Source organism: Littorina saxatilis, linkage group LG7, assembly GCF_037325665.1.
Source record: "Littorina saxatilis isolate snail1 linkage group LG7, US_GU_Lsax_2.0, whole genome shotgun sequence".
NCBI classification, from domain to species: Eukaryota; Metazoa; Mollusca; class Gastropoda; order Littorinimorpha; family Littorinidae; genus Littorina; species Littorina saxatilis.
Window position 1 is genome coordinate 47,403,108 of NC_090251.1, and position 19,368 is coordinate 47,422,475.

General features: G+C 42.7%; 1 protein-coding gene across 4 annotated transcripts in view; it reads right to left on the reverse strand.

Annotated features, from left to right (window-relative positions):
• The window catches only part of LOC138971649 (collagen alpha-4(VI) chain-like), a 36,937-nt gene that overhangs the window by 7,713 nt on the left and 9,856 nt on the right, over nucleotides 1-19,368 (reverse strand). For 3 of the 4 annotated variants that reach the window (XM_070344419.1, XM_070344421.1, XM_070344418.1), the window contains exons 2-13: nucleotides 18,214-18,304; nucleotides 15,964-16,173; nucleotides 15,369-15,572; nucleotides 14,167-14,304; nucleotides 13,494-13,505; nucleotides 8,314-8,529; nucleotides 7,385-7,588; nucleotides 6,479-6,604; nucleotides 5,302-5,367; nucleotides 3,941-4,150; nucleotides 3,258-3,470; nucleotides 2,638-2,772 (exon numbers count right to left, since the gene is read on the reverse strand). In XM_070344419.1, the coding sequence (XP_070200520.1) occupies nucleotides 2,638-2,772; nucleotides 3,258-3,470; nucleotides 3,941-4,150; nucleotides 5,302-5,367; nucleotides 6,479-6,604; nucleotides 7,385-7,588; nucleotides 8,314-8,529; nucleotides 13,494-13,505; nucleotides 14,167-14,304; nucleotides 15,369-15,572; nucleotides 15,964-16,173; nucleotides 18,214-18,277 (1,798 nt within the window). In that variant the 5' untranslated portion in view covers nucleotides 18,278-18,304. The remainder of the gene's footprint in view (nucleotides 1-2,637; nucleotides 2,773-3,257; nucleotides 3,471-3,940; nucleotides 4,151-5,301; nucleotides 5,368-6,478; nucleotides 6,605-7,384; nucleotides 7,589-8,313; nucleotides 8,530-13,493; nucleotides 13,506-14,166; nucleotides 14,305-15,368; nucleotides 15,573-15,963; nucleotides 16,174-18,213; nucleotides 18,305-19,368) is intronic. The other variant, XM_070344420.1, reaches the window with a different exon arrangement.

Below are 19,368 nucleotides of genomic sequence, written 5' to 3' on the forward strand. Positions count from 1 at the left end.
AACCGATTAACAACAAAAGCAAGCGGTATTTTACTTGTCATCCTGTACTACAATTCCATTAAAAAAAAAATGCAGTTACTTTTCGGATTGGATTTCTACATTCATAAATTTACACACACGAACTGAAACTGTAAGCTTTTGAATATGTTTGAATATTTTTGTTTTCGCCAACTGTAATCGGCGTTGAAAACCTGACGGCAATCAAAAGGTATGTAGAAACTAGTGTAACTAGTAATGATGAACATGCAGAGTGCAACACAAAACAACATGTCACACGGATCTTTATTAGTTCAGCGTTATCAAGTGTTATCAAGCGGTCAACAAAAAACAACATGCAAAAGGGATCTTTATTAGGCTAGTGTTATCAAGCGGTTAACAGAACATTAGATTGTAGTGCAGTGAGTATGGACATTGCGCCAGTGGCAAATTTCTTTCTTACGGTGGTCTTGAACGTGTACAGTGTTATTCATAGCTCGATTGACAAAAAAACGCATACATTAAGCCTGTAGTGTTATTCATAGATATGTTTACAAGAAACACATACATTAAGCGTACAGTGTTATTCATAGTTTGATTTTCAAGAAACTCATGCATTAAGTCTAAAGTGTTATTCATAGTTTATCTTACAAGAAACACATGCATTACACGATACAAATTGCATGTAGTCTATAGTGTTAATAATAAATTAGTTTGAGTTACAAAAACACGAACATTAAGTCTAAAGTGTTATACATCACCTAGTTTAAGTTACCAAAAACACATGCATGAAGTATATAGTGTTATAAATGACCTAGTTTAAGTTACCAAAAACACATGCATGAAGTCTATAGTTTTATTCATACATTTGTTTGAGTTACAAAAAAACACATGCATGAAGTCTATAGTGTTATTCATAAATTAGTTTGAGTTACAAAAACACATGCATGAAGTCTATAGTATTATTCATAAATTAGTTTGAGTTACAAAAACACATGCATTTACATCAGTACTAGGAAAATGGTTGATTCTTGACAGTAATCTAGAAGCCACAGTGCTAGACTGACACTTTGGATAGCAATATAGTACTATATATCTAAAACTGGACACCTTTAAACAGGTCATGCTCAGTAAGGTCGTGTGCACCGGGACAGTGTGGATTATATAATATAAGAATAGCTAACAGAGGTGCAGCTCATGCTGTTCATGCTCGTTATAATTCCTTATTCTAAATTTAGATACTGCTTTACACAGGTTAAACATTATCACACGTGCAGTTGATTCATGTTGAGCTCTGTACAGAAAGTGCTCGTTAACAAGGCTTGGTACAGTTAGTGCAAAAAGTGTTCTGTAATCTTTACATTTGCTCTCAAAGGTTATTAATAAAGCTTGGTTTTAAGCCGTATGTTAAGGGTTAACAGTCGTGTCACAGTGACCCCAGGTACCCAGATTAGACACCGGGACTTTTATTCAAAACCACAGTCCTTCTGGGATAAACAATTCAGATCACCACAACAGATATGCCTGGGATTTTACATTCGATAAGAAAACATTTTCTCTTGCACACATTTAAAAAATTTGTTTAATTATAAAATCAGCTGCATAGCTGCTTCCTGACCGGCACGGTTGGCCTAGTGGTAAGGCGTCCGCGATCGGGAGGTCGTGGGTTCGAACCCCGGCCGGATCAAACCTAAGACTTTAAAATTGGCAATCTAGTGGCTGCTCCGCCTGGCGTCTGGCATTATGGGGTTAGTGCTAGGACTGGTTGTTCCGGTGTCAGAATAAGGTGACTGGGTGAGACATGAAGCCTTTGCTGCGACTTCTGTCTTGTGTGTGGCGCACGTTATATGTCAAAGCAGCACCGCCCTGATATGGCCCTTCGTGGTCGGCTGGGCGTTAAGCAAACAAACAAACAAACAAACAAACAAAAATACACAGAATGGACTATGAGGCGCCTGTAGCGAGGTCAGTACAGTCAAATAACCAAGAACACAACGGGAAACGTTAAACTGAGACAAGGGTTAACAGGGTTGGTTTTGGAACAAGTGCAGTAAGTACAATGTTTACTCTTTACTGTTACTGTCTAGGGTTAAGAAGACTGGGTTAAAAATACAGAACATGCATTGTATTCTATGCAAAAGGTGCAGCATATATACACTTCATGCTAGGAGTTACGGTCGTCTAAGGTTGGGTTAAGCAGACATAACATGACACATTTCGTGTTCCATACCGAGGGTGCAGCATAAACTTCATGCCCGTAGTAAAGCCTGTCCTTAACTGGGCGAAATCGACTACGCGAAGTATACTCCACGAAGCTGACCGCACGAAGCTTTAGCACTAAAGTTTCGGTCAAAGGACTTCGCGAAGTCTTTGCGAAGTCGACTTCGGGCTCAATTAAGGACGGGCTGAACTATCGTGAATGGTGAGGTCAAGAATACATGACACATTTTGTATTCGATACCAAAGGTGCAACAAACAGTTCGTGCCAGTGGTTAAGGTCGTGAGATGCACTGGTTAGATACAATCAGGTTAACATTGCACAGCGCATGCCAAAAGTTACGGGCGTGAGATGCACTGGTTAGAAACACTGCACAGCGCATGCCAAAAGTTACGGGCGTGAGATGCACTGGTTAGCGAAAATCTGGTTAACACTGCACAAACCGCGAGCGCAGATCATGCGCACGATGTTGTCGAGCTGGCCCCGCACGAAAAGATAGTCTGTAGCCCGGTACTGCTGGGTGATGGCGTTGTTGGTCGTGTAGTTCATCTCTAGGGCGCTCACGTTGTTTGTCACGGCTGGAACACGGGAGAGTGGATGTTGTAATGTCATGGTGAGGCGTTGCATAGATAAAACCTAACCAGTAGACACAGGATCGCGCGCATAGAACTTCGAACGCACACACACACACACGCACACGTGCTTACACGCACGTACGCGCACACACAAATACACACACGCACACAAACGCACGCACGCATAGACGCACGTACGTACACACAAACAACACGCACACACATATACACACACGCACACATACGTACATGCATGCACACACACACACACACACACACACACACACACACACACACACACACACACACACACACATGCATTCACACACACAACCACATACACACACACACACGCAGGCATCCATACCCACACACACACACACGCAGACACACACACACACACACAAACAAACACACAAACACATACACAAACACACACACACACACACACACACACACACACACACACATATCACATTTATCCTCACCCAGGGCATAGACGTAGACTCCCGCCTGTCTCAAGTTCAAGACCCACTGCACAGTTCTCGGAGGGTTGTCGCTGTTGCCGGCGATGATGGCAACCACCACCTTTGGAGCCTCCGGTCTGAAGCCGTTGGTGATGTTAACAATGTCTCTCAAGGCCCTCTCCAGGCCAGAAGAAGTCTCTCGTGAACCGCCTACAAACTGTAGGTTTTGGATTCCTGGTAGAAACAAAATGAATACGTGAAAACAATGCATTTACAACGTAGGGACTGTGCAGCAAATTATTACTGTTCTTCTACGTACTGTAAGAGAATCCCTCCAGCTTGACGCATACTAAACTGTGACTGCATGCTTTCTGAAGAGTGTAGAAACATTTTGTTGAATCCTGTTTCACTAACAGGTATATCATCACGTATCACAATGGTCCAGCCAAACAAAGAGAATGCCACGATGATACAGCAGCATAATTAACTTCAAGAAAAATAACCAGGCTACCAACAACAATAATATGAATACTTTATTCTTTGTATGTAGCGAAACAACGGCAATGTTCCATATCCGGTCCATTTGCCCGCACACACACACACACACACACACACACACACACACACACACACACACAAACACACACACACAGGATAAGCACCCCCCTCCCCCCACACACACACTCTACAAAATTTGGTCATACCCTGATCCACAGCATTACGGTCAGAAGTTGGCAGGAACCCTCCAGTGACTGTCGTAGCGTAGGTGACCACTCCAACACGTGCGCTGGCCGGACCGATGTCGTAGTAAAGGGCAGCTCTCCGCACGGCGTTCTTCAGGGTCTGGAAGTTGCTGCTGCCGACCGCGCTTGACCCGTCCACCACGAAAATCACGTCAACGGGTTTGTTGCACTCTGCGGAAGGAAAAAAGCAAACAAAATAGTCTAAATAACTCTTTTTTCACTCTTTCCCAAACTCGTATCGTATCGCCTCTTGCTCCAAGCTGTTAAGTGGACAAAGTCGACTAGCAAATCTCCTGTACTTCCGACGTCATAACGGACTCTTCATTTCTGTCTCTTTGTCTGTTGCTTAACAGTTTTCTTTATTTTCCAAACGATAATTTGCATCTTGGAAGAAAAATCCCCGAAATCTCATCAGAGCAAGAACAACCACACAACCATGTCACACACACATAACCACGAAGAACTAGGCTGTAGTGCACGAGAAAGTTACCAACCGGGTGGGAGCCAGCTGCGGGGAAGGATTTGGTTGAATCACAAACAAACCTTTGCTGCCCTACATGCCAAGCGGCATAACGGGCAGTAAGTCAATAAGTCAGTACAAGCAAACCGTGTTTTCCCGTGTAACATGCCCCTTATGGCTTTGCCGTGATGGCGTAAAACTTACATTTTCTCTTAATTGTAACCCATTCTTACTCCGCGGCTGGCTCCCACTCGGCTGTATACCTTCTTGTACACATCCGTCCTTTACCAACTGTCAACTACATTACGCAAACATTTAAAACAATACAAATCAAGTTAAAAACAAGAAATTCCTCCGAGGTAGGAAAAACACCCCCGTCAAAGGGAAATAACCTTCTCAGTTGGTGGCAGTGACTGAGTGAGAATGGTTATTTCCCTTTGACCATTAAGATGTCCCTCTATACGTCCTTGTATAATTTTAATCCACCAATAACTCCCTAACCGTGTGTTTGACTGGTCCCGATTTTTGTAAGGACCGTCTCAGGAATGTATAGAACCTGTTCACCAAGTTTGGTGACGATCGGTCCGTTCATTCTTGAGATCTATATGCGAACAAAAACAAACAAACAAACAAACAAACAAACAAACACATCGACCGAAACCTATACACACCCCTATACCGGGGGTGTAAAAAAACACACTAGCTAATGAATACTTTGAAGAAGCGTGAGTAAAGTTTACGCTAAACGTCAATCTGTGTTCATGCAGGCACTCGACCTTGACCTTCGTTTTGGTGAAAAGAAACATCCCACAGAGCCTGTTCTTCCCCCAGCAAAGTTATCAATGATTAAAACAGGACTCACCGGGGTTGACAACAGGTGGAAGGGTGACAGTTGTGACTGGTGGAGCCGCTGTCGTGAATGACGTACCTGGAATATAAAGTTGAACACAAATGCAACAAAAGTGGATAATAAACTATTGGGCAACCATTTCATATTATGTTGCATTTTTAATGACGAGACACTGAGAATGAAATGCGTCCATGATGAATCATTGCACGAGAGTATGCAGAGAGGTGTTTAGTTGAGAACAATGTTATTACTTAGTACATATATTTAAATATAATGCTAATGTTGTAGTGTTTTGTTTGTCATCATGTTACATGCACCACCACTGACATTTCTCCATATGAGATAATAAAGTTAATTTGATTTGATTTGATTTGATTTGATACTTGTATCATAAAGTGTGTTCGTCCACCACATTACTCGTTTGTTTCTAAGAGCACATTTATAAGTTTATCATGTTGTGCTCCTGTATTATAAAATTCAATTATGGTTTTGTATCCATGCAACTGAATAAAAATTGTTTAAACCAAAGTGTGTTTTCTTCAAGCAGAAACAGAAAACATCAACGCTGTTATATTCTGGTGTCTTGGTAAAGGATTCTGTTATTTTTGAAGAAGTGTGTGTTCACTTATCATCAGAGGTTTTGGAAGTGCTGCTGAGAATAAACCAACAGCAAATTATTGTTCCCCGCTACTAAAAGTAAAGATTGCCAATGCTTGCCCTAAAGCAACCTCTCAATGTAATTTTCGTACACCTAAAATAAATATGTTTGTACCCACAGTCAAACTTTACAGTTTTATTGTATTGTATTGTATATTGTATTGTATTGGTTTGCATTATGCTGTACTGTACTGTACTGTATTGTAGTGTATTTAATTGTATTGTGATGCATTGTATTGTATTGTATTGTATTGTATTGTATTGTGCTGTATTGTATTGTATTGTACTGCATTGCATTGTGATGTATTGTATTGTATAGTTTTGCGTAGTTCTGCATTGTATTGTGTTATATTGTAAGCGCAGGAAAGGGATGTGGGTCGTGAATAGCCACGCATAGTAGCACCTTCGCTTGTGTATTTATTCGTTCATTTTGTAATTTAATTTGCTTTGCATAAAGCGCTGGATTTACGACTAAACGATATAATATGTGTGCAATGCCAAGCTAACATTGACCAATTACAGGGCAACTGACCGCAGAGCTCTCCGATCCGGTTAATCAGCTGCTGAGACAGGACAGTGAAGTCGGCAACGGTCGTGGCCAGACCGTCGGCAGAGGCGATTCCGTTCAGCTCGTCGGTGTCGATCAAGGGACCCACACCTGAAGCAATTCAAAGGGAGTGACTGACTGAAACTGAACTTAAATCCTCACAGGAAACTGGTGCCTATAAGGGGCATCCATTTAGTGCGGTGAGGAACAGAGGGTGGGGGAGGGGGGATGACGAGGGAGGGCCGGTAAAAAGTTAAATGTTATTCGATAACATTTTTAGGAGTTGCAGTATCGTACCACTTAACCTTATGAGTGTGTGATATACTTGAGCTTACATTTATATTGACGGCGTTTTCGTCTTTGTTGTACAAGTCGACCTGGCCTCTTGGCAAAGACCATCTGTCGATTACGACTAACCAAAAAGATCTCCAAATCCAAAAACAAAGAGACTGCCAACGTTCCAAAATTCAGAATCAAAAAACAAGAAAGGTAGGTTGTTGGAACGTTTGTTATTGACAAAACAATACATTCACACATATTTCGACCCAACGGTCTTCCTGACGAGTAGACGTGAAACTGATAGAACTATCAAGATAAGTTTTGTGTGAATATTTGTTTGTCTGTCCACTTAAAAGACCGTTGGGTCGAAATATCTGTGAATGTATTGTTTTGTCAATAACACACGTTCCAACAACCTACCTTTCTTGTTTTTTGATTCTAAAAGATCTCCAACAAGACTCTTTCCTATGAGTTACCTTTCCATAACAACCACCTGTTTCCAACGACCACTTTTGGTTGGTCTCTTGGTTTGTCTCTTAGGTGGTCGTAATTGACAGGTTCCCTGCCCAAAATATTTACAAGCTTTAAGAGAAAACAAAATAAGTGATTTACCCATGGCGAACAGAGTCATGTTTTCATTCTTTGCGGCAAGAGCGGCGCTGATAGTGCTGCTTGTATTGTCGCTCTGGCCGTCTGTGATGACGACAATTACACGTGGTATAGTGCCACGCGGATTGGCTAGCAGCAGGTTCGTGGCAGCAATGATGGCTTCCGCTGTTGTTGTCCCACCATCCGGGTACTCTAGGTTGTTCACTGCTAAAAAAGAAACAAGAAACAATTGAACAAGAAGTGATGTATTATGATGACTTCTTTCGCGAATTCGCGCCATCAACACCTCAAAACCTGACATTAAGAATATTGAGCATAATCGACTTTACAAGGTCGACTTTACAAAGCTCGCTGTACGAAGCGTTGGCACTGAATTTCCTCTACATTGCGTATCAGAGATGGTCCAATAGAACCTGTGGAACAGATCAACTCACTAACGTACCATTGGTAAAGCCAGTTTGGTGGCTACGTTGCGTCAAAGAGATGGTCCAATATAACCCGTGAAACACGTCATCACACTAACGTACCATTAGTGAAGCCTGTCTGGCTGCTTCTCTGCATCGTACGGTCTGCTATACTCAGTGTAACTGGTCGACGCCCTATCGTACAATTGGTAAAGCCTGTCTGGTTGCTCTGTTTCGTAATTGGTTTGATCTGATAAATTCTGTGAAACAGGTCGACTAACGTACCATCGGTGAAGCCTGTCGTTGCGTCAAAGAGATGATCCAATATAACCCGTGTAACAGGTCAACTCATTAACATACCATTGGTAAAGCCTGTCTTGTTGCTACATTGCTAATAGGTGTGTCTTCTATATCCTGTAGAACAGGCAAACTCACCAATATACCATTGTCAAAGCCAGTCTGGTGGCTACGTTGCGTCAAAGAGATGGTCCAATATAACTCATAGAACACGTCATCGCACTAACGTACCACTGGTGAAGCCATCTTGGTTGTTGCGGTCCGTGATGGGGATGGTCTCGAAGACTCCAGTGGCGTAGGTGATGACCGCCAGGCGGGACTGCGGGAATCTGGTCCAGAAGGTGGCGGAGGTACTGGTCACTGTGACCAGCAGGTCTCGGAAGTTGAAGATGTTGACGCTGTTGGAGCCGTCAAGTACGAAGACCATGTCCACCCCATCGCGACACTCTGTGAAAACCACCAATACAATTTAAGCTTTACGCCCTCTGGCAAAGCCATAAGGGGCATGTGAGACGAAAAAACCCGGCTTTGTCTAAAGAAAGAGAGGAAAAGAATGAAATACAATTGCAGGAGGGGGAGGGGGGGGGGGGCGTCAGTCAACTTCTCCTGAGGTATGGATACTCACCAAGGCCATTCTGCAGGGCTTAGGTGCACGGAGCGAAACTGGGTGCCACCTAAGTGGGTCATACGCAGTCGTGGCATCTGATTGGTTGAAATCGATTTTTTTTAAATGTTTTAACCAATCAAACCCCACAGCTGGTTCCTATCCAGTTGGGTGGAACCCAGTTTCGGTTCGTGCACCTTAGCCCTGGATTCGAGTTTAGAGACTTTAGTCTCGGATAAAAGCCTCTTACCTCGACTCGTGGATACCGGCCTATAACTTCTTTGCTTATGGGATTCACATTTTTAGTGTGTATTTACTTTTACTTCATCGACTTCGACTCTGTATAAGCATGCACGCCTGTATGTTGGTGAACTTGAGATTATGTGTTTTTTAACCGCAACACTTCTTCTTCTTATTCTGCGTTCGTGGGCTGAAACTCCCACGTACACTCGTGTTTTTGCACGAGTGGATTTTTACGTGTATGACCGTTTTTACCCCGCCATTTAGGCAGCCATACGCTGCTTTCGGAGGAAGCATGCTGGGTATTTTCGTGTTTCTATAACCCAACGAACTCTGACATGGATTACAGGATATTTTCCGTGCGCACTTGGTCTTGTGCTTGCGTGTACACACGAAGGGGGATAACGCACTAGCAAGTCTGCACATACGTTGACCTGGGAGATCGGAAAAATCTCCACCTAAACCCACCAGGCGCGGCCGGGATTCGAACCCACGACCTTCCGCTTTGGAGGCCGGCGTCTTACCACCAAGCCATCGCGCCCATCAACCGCAACACTGAGGCGCAGTGTTTGAGAACTGGGAAATACGATATTCCGTTTTGTGAATCATGTATCACATTGAGGTAACATTTTAAAGTTTTAAGTATATGAAGTTTCGGTGATGTAGGGGAAAGGCCCTAATTACCGGACGGGCGCCTAATAACGGACACGCGATATCTCAGAAATAGGAGGTCACAACAAAAATGTTTTTTGCGCGAAACGATTCAGTGATATCCCCTTACACTTCGCACCAAAATAACATGGCGACTGAACGCACGCATTCTGCACGGTAAGTGGTTTTCTGTTTTTCGCTCTCTCGCTGTAATTTTAGACATTTGTAAACTAAGTGCAGCAAGAAGTTACGACTTTCTAAGATGAATTGATTGGTTGAAGTAGATAGTACATACACTCTATTAGTAAATACCATGCAATACGACATACTCAATGAACGCATTTTTCAACAGCTTCACTGTAACTCCAACTAGTGGGGTTTTCCAAATACCGTCCACCACGTGCGCCCAAATAACGGACTATGTAATATGTGTAATAATTATGTAATAAATATGTGTGTGTGTGTGTGTGTGTGTGTGTGTGTGTGTGTGTGTGTGTGTGTGTGTGTGTGTGTGTGTGTGTGTGTGTGTGTGTGTGTGTGTGTGTGTAGTTGAACGTGCGGTTAATTCGCTTGACTAAAAATAACGCATAACCCTCTCTCGAGAAAAAGATACATATCTTCATAAAAACTTGCTTTTTGACTGACAAAAGTTGCAAAAACCGACATAATAATTAAATGTAAAAATACATGAACGTTCACGAAAAAGAAAACGGTTGCAATTGTTAATTAAAACATGGTTTCTGCAACTTTTGTTACTTTATTAAGCAGCGAATTTCGTGTCCGGATTTTGGTGACCCCCTGTCCGGATTTAATAGGCAGTAGGTTTCCCAAAACCGGACAATTTGCCGAAAAATTCAAACCTTAATAACTTTTGAAGTATAACAGATTTTTTGAATTCTTTTTCAACATGAAGATAAAGGTAGGTTAGATCTACAATAATCCGTTTTCAAAATTGCGCTGTTATATACTTTTTGAGAAAAATGGGTTTAACCTTAAGTGTCCGTTAATTGGGGCCTTTCCCCTAGCAGAATAGACCGTCTGCCCTCAACGCGGAACGCTCACCCCTGAGGTTCAATCAGATGGTAAAGTTCAGATGGTTGTGGGGACTGCTGATCACAATGAGGGGGTGGAAATCGTTTGCTTCAGATTCTCGCCAATGTCAGGAGACGGGTTCCGCATAACTCTTACTTTCTGTTGTTTTTGTGTCTAGATCGCTTACTTCCCTTTGCGAGTTGATCTTGGCGGGCGCAGTGGCGTGGTGGTAAGACGTCGGCCTCCTAATCGGGAGGTCGTGAGTTCGAATCCCGGTCGCTGCCGCCTGGTGGGTTAAGAGTGGAGATTTTTTCGATCTCCCAGGTCAACTTATGGGCAGACCTGCTAGTGACTTAACCCCCTTCGTGTGTACACGCAAGCACAAGACCAAGTGCGCACGGAAAATATCCTGTAATCCATGTCAGAGTTCGGTGGGTTATAGAAACACGAAAATACCCAGCATGCCTCCCCCGAAATCAGCGTATGCTGCCACATGAGTGAACGTTGGAGTCTAAGCCCATGAACAAAGAAGAAGAAGAAGAAGAAGAAGAAGAAGAAGAAGAAGAAGAAGAAGAAGAAGAAGAAGAAGAAGAAGAAGAAGAAGAAGAAGAAGAAGAAGAAGAAGAAGAAGAAGAAGAAGAAGAAGAAGAAGAAGAAGAAGAAGAAGAAGAAGAAGAAGAAGAAGAAGAAGAAGAAGAAGAAGAAGAAGAAGAAGAAGAAGAAGAAGAAGAAGAAGAAGAAGAAGAAGAAGAAGAAGAAGAAGAAGAAGAAGAAGAAGAAGAAGAAGAAGAAGAAGAAGATCTTACAATGAGAGCTGATAGTAGAAGACTCTCTCGGGAGAACGTCCTCGCCTGCGCCGATGCATAAATCACACTAATTGTGTAAAATATGAAAATACAGTAATACAAAAACGAATCTGGATTTTGTTTTCTCTCAAATTGTACAAATAGAGAAGATAAAAGTAGCTCGTATAATAACACGGCTTCACATGTAGACACACTCGTAAAATAGTATGTACATACTCAGTATAATCATACCAGGGCTAAATAAGATATGAAAATGATTACATTCGGTTGATGTTTTTGTAACACCACATTTTTGGAGGTAACGCCAATTTCCAAGAAACCAGTCCTTGGACACAGTTTTTGTTGGTTTGGACCAAAAAGGAATTCAGTTTCTTTCCAAGCATAGATGTGCTTCTCAATCGTACATATTCACATGTATGGTATTCACATGAAGTTAAAGTAAATATCAAAAGAAAGTGCATTTTCTGTTGAAAAAAAACAACAACAAATGTTTACATCTACCGTGAGAGATTTAACAAAACAAAACAAAAAATTAAAGCGCGCGGTAATCCAGTAATTTTATTTTTTTAACTTTTTTTTTAAAGTTTAAAAAACATAACCTGTTTGCTTGCACAGAACAAAATATTGTATTAGCCAACTGTTCGCGTGTTAAAAGCCACACGCCATTTCGCCCTTAACTCCGTTAGCAATGCTAAAAATATTAAGTGCGTACGTCTTACATTTAAACGTGCATTTGTATAAGGTTAGAGTTATTAATTGACATCTCCATCAGTAGTTCTGTTGAATTTTTTTTTTTAGTGTTTTAGTTTTTAAGTTAAGGTTAGAATCTGAATCAGTATGTTAGAAATAGTAAACATCACATACTCACAATGATCGGCCAATGATCTATTGTTTAGCGAACACTAAGATTGTGCAAATGGTTTAGTTATCAAGCTATTGATAGAGCACACACACACACACACACACACACACACACACACACATACACACACACACACACACACACACACAGACGCGCGCACACAATCACACACACACACACTCAGACACACACACGCACACAACACACACACACAGACGCGCGCACACAATCACACACACACACACACACACACACTCAGACACACACACGCACGCACAGACACACACACACACACACACACACACACACACACACACACACACACACACACACACACACACACACACACACACACACACACACACACACACAGTAAACCGGAATAAATATCGTCAAATATTCACAATGAAAAAGGAAAGAGAAAATCAATGAAAGGTTCAAAGTATAATATGCAGGATGTAAGTCAATCAAATATGTTACCATGTTAAAAAGGACACATCTCTCAATAATGCTAGCTTCTAACGTTTAAATGTGCATTTTAGTTTAACCTGGTTAGGAATTCAATCAGTATGTTAGAAAACTACTCTTTCTGATCTGGCATTTTAGCAGTTTAGTTTATAGTTAAAGGCTAAAGTTAACGCCAATAGGTTAGTAAATAGTAAAATATTCCAATGATAATAACTGTTCCTATAGCAACCCCTTATTTCAATAGATGTTGATCACACCTGCAGGGTTTTTAGTTTATTAGCTCCTGGTTAAATTAACGTCCCCGCACGCACGCACGCACCCACGCACGCACGCACGCACTCGTACACACACACACACACACACACACACACACACACACACACACACACATACACACATACACACACATTGACACACCCACACACATACATACACACACACATTTACTCACACACACACACACACACATACACATTCACACACACACACACACACACACACACTGACACACCCACACACATATACACATACACACACATACAAACACACACATACACATACACATACATACAAACACACATTTACTCACACACACACACACACACACACACACACACACACACACACACACACACACACACACACACATACACACACCCTCTCTTACTGTTAAAATCATTTTAGAAGTTTCAGTGAAGCCGTTAGTATTGATCATGAGTTCAAATCAATCTCATTTGCAAAGACTTACCAATGTTAGGCGCTGTCGTGAAAAAAGAGTGAACACATCTTATTCAAAGTGTAGTAATAATATCAACCGTTATTCTGCTTGAAATTCAACCGTTATTCTGCTTGAAATGCCACAAGCCATATTTGATTTCAGACCGAAATAGCAACTAGTGTGTCAGGTACAATATACCAAAGACTAGCATCTCGCTTATAATTATTTATCTTTATTAAACGTGCAGTTTTGAAGAAAACAATACCTTTATCAAATCAACCAAACCAACGGAAAGGCAGGCAGACAAACGTAAAGACATAGACTCACAGACTGAACTAAACACATGCATATGAACGGACATAAAGTCACAGACACAACCACCAACGGGCTTCCGAGCAAACGACAGCTAGAGACGCAGACAGCTAGACTGACCAATGGACAGACAGACACATAAACACACACACACACACACGCACGCACGCACGCCTGCACGCACGCCTGCACGCACGCACGCATGTACGCACACAACAACACACACACACACACACACACACACACACATACACACACACACACACACACACACACACACACACACACACACACTGACACACAATACACACACACACTACACACACATACCCTACACACACACACACACACACACACACACATAACACGCACACTGACGCCTACTCAGTACCGTCTTCGCAAGCTTGCACAGTGATGGACTGAAGGCGTTGCGTTAGCTCCGTGAAGTTAGCAATGAGGAAGACACGATCATTAGCATTAGGGGCAGCGATGTTGTCCAATTCCTCGCGGTCCACAAGCACTCCCACTCCTGTCAATACAGAGAATGTGTGTTTATATGACTGTCTATGTGTGTGTCTATTTGTCGGGTATGCATGCAGCAAGACAGAAAGAAGGATAGAAGAGCATCCGCCTACAGGCCACACCGCCATCCCCATACTCCTTGCCCACGCCCATCTCTCCTCCGTGGCCCTCCCGTCAAACATTTAAACACATATACACTTTACCAAAATCACATAACTAGATGCCATGTGTGTGTGTGTGTGTGTGTGTGTGTGTGTGTGTGTGTGTGTGTGTATGTGTGTGTGTGTGTGTGTGTGTGTGTGTGTGTGTGTGTGTGTGTGTGTGTGTGTGTGTGTGTGTGTGTGTGTTTGTCTTGTATGCATGCATACATGCAGGAAGACAGACAGAAGGATAGAAGAACATCCACCTACAGGACACACTTCCACCCCCATGAACTCTGCCCATGTCCAGCTCTCCTCCATGCCCCCCCTCCCTGTCACACATTTAAACACATACACTTTACCAACAGCATATTACTAGATGCCATCAGCTTCAGAAGCATTGGTAGAGGTCAGTGTTATGTTGGCATGGCGGGCACTCCCCTCCACTCTCCCCGTCCCACTCTCCCTTCACACATTCAAACACATACACATTGCCAACAGAACAGAATTGGGTGCCATCAGCTTTAACAGCGTTGGTGGAGGTCAGGGTTCTGTTAGCACAGGTACTCTTGCCATCTCCACCTCAACTCTCCACACTTCCAACACCCCCACCGCCTTCCCGTCATACATATGTTAACACTCCCACCTTACATACAGAAAAAAAACCCACCTTGATGCCATCAGCTTTGGATGCGTTGTTTGCATATAGACATATACTAAGTATAATCTCCGCCTCAGTTCGGCCAACCTCTAAACCATTTTTACACATTTCAACACACCAGCTTTACCAACAGCCTATAGAAATGGATACCATCAGCTTTAGCAGCATTGGTAGAGGCCATGCTTATGCTGACAAAGGTACTATGTCCATCTCCTCTCGACTCTAAACACCTCCAACATACACCCCCTTCCTTTCACACAAACACCTTACCGACAGCATAGAACGTGATGCCATCAGTTTTGGCGGCGTTGGCAGAGGCCATGGTCATGTTGACATAGGAACTCTGACCATCGGTCAGTACAACAATCACTTGGGGCACGCCGGACCTGATGTTTGCATTCAGCTGGTTCTTTGCCCAGTCTATTCCCACGTACGTGTCTGTTCCTCCGTCGGGCCACAAAAGTCCATTAATCGCTGTGTAAAAAGGGACAAAATCAACAAACACATAACGGAAGATAAAGGTAGTCCCGTAGCCGGGTTTGGTCGTAGATGAACGAGGAGTTAGAGATGTAAACTTCTCTAGGATGCTATAGTATAAATTGCGATTGGTGTCGCCCTTCTAATCCCAACAGGGACTGTGTAAAGCTTTGGGGGCGATTTCCGCCGGTTTTATTTTGTGTCCAGGAGTATCTGTTCCAGCATCAGCAGCCTCAACTGACGACAATTCTGCGAACATTTTCTACATTTCTGGAACTGTGTCATGCTTCACGAAAAAATAACAACAAAACAACAATACTTTTGTATACATTTCAGATTTTAAACACTAAATAACTTACTAACTATACCTTGAGCATCCATTACTCACATGCGAGAAGTGCGGCTTTATTAGTTGTCATGGGTATTTGTTCGCTGAGTCCTGTGCCATACGTCACGACACCCACACGTGTGTTTCCCGGTCCCATGGTCAGTGACGTTACAGCGCTGCGTAGTGACTCCACGATCAGTCGAAAGTTGAAAGGGTTGACACTGTTCGAGCCGTCTACCACGAACACAAGGTCTAGTGTTCTGGTGCAGTCTGTGGGGACATGCAGTAGAATATTTTTGTTTTGATGAACGTAACTTGTTGAAAATGGACGAGAGAGAGAGAGAGAGAGAGAGAGAGAGAGAGAGAGAGAGAGAGAGAGAGAGAGAGAGAGAGAGAAAGAGAGAAAGAGAGAGAGAGAGAGAGAGAGAGAGAGAGAAAAGAGAGACAGAGAGAGACAGAGAGAGAACGAGAGAGAGAGAGAGACAGACGGCTAGGCAGCCAGCCAGAAAGACATACAGAAAGACATACAGACATGTAGACATATACAGAGAGAGAGAGAGAGAGAGAGAGAGAGAGAGAGAGAGAGAGAGAGAGAGAGAGAGAGAGAGAGAGAGAGAGAGAGAGAGAGAGAGAGAGAGAGAGAGAGAGAGAGAGAGAGAGAGAGATAGAGAGAGAGATGTTAGCAAGGGTTGTAGAATGATCATTCAAACGTCCTGTTTTTCAACCAGCCCACGCCCTCGGAGAAGGGCTCCTCAAATGCACAGAATTCTCGTGAAATACGTACATCTCTGATTTTAAAGAGAAGTTGTAAAACAATTCTTTCTTTCTTTCTTTGGTGTTTAACGTCGTTTTCAACCACGAAGGTTATATCGCGACGGGGAAAGGGGGGAGATGGGATAGAGCCACTTGTCAATTGTTTCTTGTTCACAAAAGCACTAATCAAACATTTGCTCCAGGGGCTTGCAACGTAGTACAATATATTACCTTACTGGGAGAATGCAAGTTTCCAGTACAAAGGACTTAACATTTCTTACATACTGCTTGACTAAAATCTTTACAAAAATTGACTATATTCTATACAAGAAACACTTAACAAGGGTAAAAGGAGAAACAGAATCCGTTAGTCGCCTCTTACGACATGCTGGGGAGCATCGGGTAAATTCTTCCCCCTAACCCGCGGGGGGTTGTAAAACAATGCCAAAGCTTTAAGAAAAGAGCACTAAAAATAAGGCGAAACAAGTCTACGTTCCCCTGCGAGACAAAATGAATGTTAAAAGTTTCTTGAACACCAAAGGACCCAGGTCATCAAATTCATTGTCGTCACAAAAGGAGCACAATTTTCACACGACTCAGCATTGTTATACGTGCTAATATGTGACCCTCCACCACGAAATGAGTCGTATGTCACCTCGCGCGGTTCTGCGCAAGGCTTAATATAAGTCCGGGGAGTGTCTGGTAACAGTGTGAGGCTCACCTTAGTCACAGGCTTATAACTCAAACAGTTTTTGCTCTTTTCTAAAACGGTTTTCACCACTGGATAGAGAATAAAAAATTCTTTAGGAAAATGTAAAAATATGAAAATCATGCAAAGGTGACATGCGACTCATTTCGTGGTGGAGGGTCACATATGAGAATAGGAACAAGCGACTGCAGGTGAGAAGAACCAGAACAAGATAACAATGAACGTGTACTCACCAAACACGGACAATAACGTGTTTAGTCAGTACATTTTCATTGCTATTATTCGTGTTTTTATTGTTCGTGTTTGTTGAGTACATTTTCATTGTTATCTTGTACTAATATGAGTCAAAAATACATTCTCTCCTCCTCTCGCTCCATAAACGTTCAAGGAAACGATAACTCCCTACTTGTCGACGCATAAGCATAATCACAACGTCTGTGACTTTGACATTAGACAAAAGGTCAGCTAGACTTGAGTGATGACTAGAGGTCATCAAACAATAGAAGTGTGTGAAGTTTCTCAGCTCAAGCTTATATTAACGTTTAAAAACAACTGATATTTTCTTATTGACACAAGCAAGACCTCGCTGTGATCTGAACATTTGACGGGGATCAACCAAATTAATCTCATTATTTAGAGTTCGATCGTCAAATCCAAGAAATGTGTACAGTTCCAGCGATCTAGCTCTCAACTTGTCGACGAAAACACTCAGCGTTAATTTCTTTCGACTACGCGGATTGCCAACCGGGTGGCATATAATACTGCTCATTGCTAAGACTCTCTTGATTGATTAGGTGAGGCATAAATAATGTACTATACACGAATGTCTTGTTAGTATATGTACTCACTCTGATTATTTTGGGCAAAGGCGACGGCGCAGAGCGTCGACAGAATAAGATAAATTCCATTCATCTTGCGTTATTGAAGAAGCAGTTTTGTCTGCAACAGACAAGATCAAAAGCATGCAATTATAACAACGAAAATGAACGTATTTCTTTAAAGGAACCGATTTGGAAAGAAATAGAGAGAGAGAGAGAGAGAGAGAGAGAGAGAGAGAGAGAGAGAGAGAGAGAGAGGGTGAGAGAGAGACAGAGACAGACAGACCGAGACAGAGACAATCAAACAGAGACAGAGATAGAGACGTAAACACCATTTACAAAAAACCCATTTCCATTAGCTTATCACCTTTACAGGCAAAGTAAACTTAACTTCAGGGGGGACAAAAAGACCTTTTCACAAATCTCCTGCATTCCTATCACGCAGTGCAAGTGGAAACAGGTTCTATGCACAAGATTGGCCGGGGCATTTCGCCATCGTGGTCCAACAAAGACAACACACGGAGGGGCATTTTGACACGCGAAAGAACCAACACAGTGCAAGTACGCAAAGAGCCCTTGAAGTGGATGCATGTACCCCTTTCCCACCCGTATTGACAAGGTCCTCCAGCGGTTGTAGAAATAACGACAGACACCTCCGCTTTTCCTCCGAGACCCCTCAGCAAACACTCTTTACAAACCGCCGCCAGATTCTCCATCCGGGCTTTTCGTTTGTGCAGCGCATGCGCCGTACTGCGGGCAAAGCCATCTTCAGTAAGTCTGGGGGAATTGCCTATTCGTAACGACTGACAATGTTTCTTTTTCCCCCCAGAGATATCAAGCATTAGAGACGACGCTGATCTGTCAATATTGGAACAAACCACGTCTGTCGCGAAAGTTCAAAGAAAAGTCCGCGCGGGTTTATGAAAAAAGAGATGTGTTAATGTAGCAATCTTTTTCTGAACCCGGTCAAAGTCTGTGTTGAAGCGATGGCGTGAGTCATTCTTTGGATGCTTTCACAAGATAAAAATACTGTGTGCCCATGCAAGGTTTTGTTTGCAGACGAGTCTGCTTTCACTGTATGACAGTGTAAGCAACATAGTGTCACAGTGACACTTTTTTGGGGGTGGGTGGGGGGGGGGGATACTGCTTTTATTTGCAGGGTACATGTGTACTGACAAAAATGAC